The sequence below is a fragment of the Poecilia reticulata genome, linkage group LG11 (genome assembly GCF_000633615.1).
Source record: "Poecilia reticulata strain Guanapo linkage group LG11, Guppy_female_1.0+MT, whole genome shotgun sequence".
NCBI lineage: Eukaryota > Metazoa > Chordata > Actinopteri > Cyprinodontiformes > Poeciliidae > Poecilia > Poecilia reticulata.
The window spans coordinates 18,546,554-18,551,459 of record NC_024341.1 but is presented as its reverse complement, the minus strand read 5'-3'; the positions used below and the strand labels follow the sequence as shown (position 1 = coordinate 18,551,459).

General features: G+C 39.2%; 1 protein-coding gene across 3 annotated transcripts in view; it reads right to left on the bottom strand.

Annotated features, from left to right (window-relative positions):
* The window catches only part of LOC103472564 (gastrula zinc finger protein XlCGF8.2DB-like), a 29,020-nt gene that overhangs the window by 22,297 nt on the left and 1,817 nt on the right, over positions 1-4,906 (bottom strand). Inside the window, exons 1-2 of one of the 3 annotated variants that reach the window (XM_008422277.2) lie at positions 1,097-1,847; positions 1-472 (exon numbers count right to left, since the gene is read on the bottom strand). In XM_008422277.2, the coding sequence (XP_008420499.1) occupies positions 1-472; positions 1,097-1,142 (518 nt within the window). In that variant the 5' untranslated portion in view covers positions 1,143-1,847. The other 2 variants (XM_008422278.2, XM_017307416.1) reach the window with 2 other exon arrangements.

Sequence of the window (4,906 nt, the reverse complement as noted above, 5' to 3'; positions counted from 1 at the left end):
AAAGGATTTTTTCCAGTGTGTATTCTGTGGTGTCCTAACAAACCTTGCCTGCTTCTGAATGTTTTACCGCAGTCGGGACAGATGTGTAGCTTTTTGCTTTTGTCACATTTTCTATCATCAACAGGAACTGCATCACTTTTCACAGGGTTTAAACCTGACTGAGCTTCACTTTCCTCCCAGTTTCCATCACTGACGTCCGTCTCTGAAGAACAGTTTGACGTTTTGTCATCATCTGATTCCTCAGAGTCTCTGTTCCCCTCGGTTAGTCTGGAAAGAAGTTCTGAGAGCTGAGGTTTCTCTTCATCATCTTCACTCTTCACATGAACAGGACTGAAAGTTAATTGTGTGATCTCATTCTCCTCCTCTTCCTCTTTAATCTGAGGAGGTTTCTGGTCCTCCTGGTCTGGACTGGGACTCCAGTCGTCCTCCTCAACAACCAGCTCCTCTTTGATCACCAACACTTGCTGGACATCTGCAGGAAACACAAACAAGTTATGTCAGTTTTCATATCAAGTGAAAACTGTGTTTATTGTCAAACTTTGACAGTAAAAACTAAAAATCAATATACCAAACTGTTTGGGGAAAATCTGACCACAGCACTGCACCACCAGAAAAACATGCTACAAGCACAATTATCAAAAATTCTTATCAATGTTAAGGTAACCTTATTAAAACCACTCAGTCACACATACATTTACAAAAAATAGGGAACAAATCATTTTAAGAGATAGAATTACCAAAACGGTTAGGATTCATATATTTTGCAAACAATAGAAAATAAAATCAGACTTTATATTATCTGAATTTATTTCAGAAACTGTAGTGAGTGTGTTCTGTTAACAGTTATTATACAGCAAGAGTTTCAAAGTGATTCATGCCTAGAAAAACAGTGAAGCATTTTTGCTTGAACTTGGTTGTATGTAAATATTGAGTGACGATGCTCAGAAACTTGTTTGCTATATTGTTTTTTTCCGTTGTTTTGTTTACATTTCTTACATTTAATAAGTATTATTTTGTGATTGAAGGTGTGAAATAATCATTGGAAACAAAGATATTGTTCCTAAAATGCTAGTTAAGGAAATATGTAAACAATCACCATAAAGCTGAGAGTCCGTCTGCTCACCATCTGGTGGCTCCTCCATTGTCCTTTCCTTTCCTTTCTCCAGCACTCTGGTTTTCTTACGTTTTCATACAATCGCATAAGAACATTTTCTCTTCTTAAAGTCCATCAGAAACAGTTTGTTCTCTATCAAAGCGTTTCTGACTCGCTGTACAGCTGTCTGCCTCCAGCTAACGGGCTAAGCTAACACTCGGAGCCGCTACGTCCGGGAGAAAATTCAGCTAAAACCAATTACACCAAACACTAAAAACACAATTGAAGCTATTAATAAAAACTTTAATAGAAAAGCTATTATACTCGCATGACTTTCTCAACGAAGTACTTAACACGCCAAAGGAAAAAACAAACTTGCTCTCGTAGCTTCTGATAGTGGAAGGTCACTTCCGGACGTTAGTTTTCAAGTCGAATTGACCTTCAGAATAAAAGCTGGAGTTACCAGCGTATACTGTTAAATGTTTTTTACCGACACCCTGGGCTTTAATGCTCTGCTCTTTTATACTGAAAAAGATACTAGCATCACGCAGCTCTTCCACACACGAGAGTCGGACATCCCGTTAGCAGATAAGCACATGGAGAAACTCCATAACTGTAGCATAGCATCTGCTGTAAACTAGAGGGAAGTGTACTTGTGACGTCAGCAAAATGCCTCCTCTGTGTTTTAGCATATATAAACACTCACAGCTGCATGTGGTCACATTTACATAAAACGTGAGCTCAACGAAGAACAAGGAAACTTTACCTCTTCTCAGGCAGCCTATCGCTAACCGAGATCACTGACGTCATAACAAAGCGCCCTTTTAAAGTGACAGTACAGGTATTGGAGTTAATAATGCGTTATTTAAAACTCTAATACATAACCAAAAATGAGGATTATATAGTGATAATCAGAATTGGGTGAAATTTCAAACATTCTAATAATAACAGCATATTTTCTAAAGTTGTTATACTCATTAAATCACAGCATTACATGATTTATTTTAGAGTACTAGAAGACAAAGTGATAGCAAACAGGTGGAAATCATTGACTGATTAATATATTTACCTGTCACTTTTAACAATAGTTGAACTTGGAAAGGAAGCCCAGGAAATTCTGTATCCAAACTTTTTCCTTATCTTCTAAAAGAAGCAAAGTTCTTTGGACATATCTAGGTAACGTTGCTAGCTCTCTGACACATGTTGCCTCTGTAAAACCTTATTTTAAAAACTTAACCAAGAAAGTTGGATCTGTTATTGGTATAGACCTTCAATGTTGTTAAAAAAGAAGTCATTAAGGTCAAACCTGAAAATGGCAGGAAATGAGAAACTCATAAGACGATTTGACTCAAAAGGTCCTGTGTGCCTGCAGATGAGATATTTCTAAATACATTTTTAAAACTCTTATACTGCTTTCATTTCCAAGCACTCAAATCACTGGGAAAACGGCATGTCCTAAATCAAAACATGAAGAAAACGTCTCAGTCCACAGGAAGAGAGATAAACATGAGTCGATATTTTTCTTCACAATTATTGTAAAATCTGGAAGTTTTACAATATTTAGCTTTTCTGTGATAAACCGAGCAAATATTTAGTTACATTACAATAATGATCAGCTTTATTCAACAACCTTGCACACACCAACAAAGAACTGACTTTGGCTCTGCTTTGCTCTCAATAAAGACATTAAAAATATTAATATAAAAAACTGATCACTGATTTAAATCTGTATAACATAAAATTGATCACCTTCTGGAATCTGAAACACCTGGAACCACTTACTGGTAAGTTTGGGGTTGTTATTTTGCTTAAATAAAGTCAAGTTTATTTAAATAGGAAATTTTAGCAACAAGCCACTTCAAAGTGCTTCACATGATCATTTTTGGGAGGGAATTTCCTTTAAGGTATACGGAAATAACACTCCTTCAAGTATTTTCATGTATTAAAGCTGCTGCCAACATAAACAATTCTGAAGGACTAGATTATTGACCTGAATGGACCCTTGAGTGTCTTACAAAGGTTTTTTTCCATTTGAAAGTGGCCTTGCAGACTGAACAGCTGTAAGGTTTTTCTCCTGTGTGACTTCTCATGTGAACAGTTAGATATGACTTGGAACTGAGGCTTTGGCCGCAGATCCTGCAGCTACAAGGCTTTTCTCCCGTGTGGATTCTTGTGTGTTCTGACAACGTTCTCTTTTTCTTAAAAGTGGCATCACAGACAGAACATCTGAAGGGTCTGTTCTCTGAGTGGATCTTGGCGTGTTCTTTCAAGGTTCTCCTGGATGGGAAGTTCCTGTGACAGACGGAGCAGCTGAAAAGCTCGTCTTTCGAATGACATCTCATATGTCGGGTTTTGCTTTCCTTTCTCTTGAACTTTTGTCCACAGATGGAGCAGCTGAAAGGTTTGTCCTCGCTGTGACACGTCATGTGCCGATTTACACTCTCCTTCCTGCTGAACGCTTGCAGACAAACAGAGCAACGAAAAGGTTTCTCGTCACTGTGACGCCTCATGTGGTAAGTTAAAGTTTCTTTCTTTCTAAATGTCTGACCACAAACAGCGCAACTGAATGGTTTTTCTCCACTGTGTGTCCTCAGGTGCTGCACTAACACATGTTTCCATGTAAAAGAGGCGTTGCAGAGGGAGCAGCTGAAGGGTTTTTCTCCTGTGTGAACTCTGTTGTGTCTCAACAAATCCGACTTTTGGCTAAATGTTTTCCCACATTCACTGCAGCTATGGAGCTGCTTGCCTTTCTCACCTACAGGAAATGCATTGTTTCCTAAAGAGTCTGAATGAGATGGAGTTTCACCGCTCTCCTCCCAGTTTCCATCGCTGACGTCCGTCTCAGAAGAATCTACATGACCTGATTCTGAACCTGAAGAGTCTCTGTTCCTCTCAGATTGGCAGTGAAGCTGAGGTTTCTCTTCATTGTCTTCACTCTTCACAGGATTGAATATAAACTCTGTAATCTCATTCTCCTCCTGTTCCTCTTTGATTTGTGGGAGTTTCTCATCCAGTTTGTGACTCCAATTCTCCTCAGCAGAAAGCTCCTCTTTTAAAACCAACACCTTCTGCACGTCTGTAGGAAACAGAAACATGGGCAAATCACAGGAGGCTCACAAATAAAACAAAAATACAAAGGAAGACAACTGATCAAATCCAGATTACAAGCCATAACAATAAACACAACAAGGAGGCGGATTACTGAGGTTTTGAGGACATATGAGCTCCAGAGACAAAGCGAACTTAATTAAATAAGTTGGTAGGTTGACGCCAGCATGAGATCAAAAGGAGAATTGTAACTAATCGGTTTAAAAGCTGCATAGTTTATATAGTTGTAACATTCCAATGCGACAATAATCTAACATACAGGATCAAGCAGAAGCTCTGGACTGGCCATCTCAGTCTCCTGCAAAGGAAACCAACAATTTATAGATACTAGAGGTGTGCCGATTGATCGGCCAACGATCATAATCGGCCGATTTTTGTGAAAAAGGGCATGATCGGTGATCGCCGATCACAGTCTCTTGTTGCCGATACCGATCACCTGCATCTCATTTCTCAGCCTGCCTGTGCAGCTGGTCTCCTCTTTCCTTCACACTGTGCAAACGCGCAGCAACAAATYCTAAGCGATGTGAAACTATAACGCACTGAGTGATTGGGGAAGTTTGCGTGTTGTGGCGGAAAATTGAAGCAGGTCAAAATGCATCAAAACAACGAAGCTAATACGACATAAAAACAATGCCATACTTGACGGAGTTTGGCTACATCGAGGGTCACTGCAGTAAAAAAGACATACGGAGGATCAGATAGCAG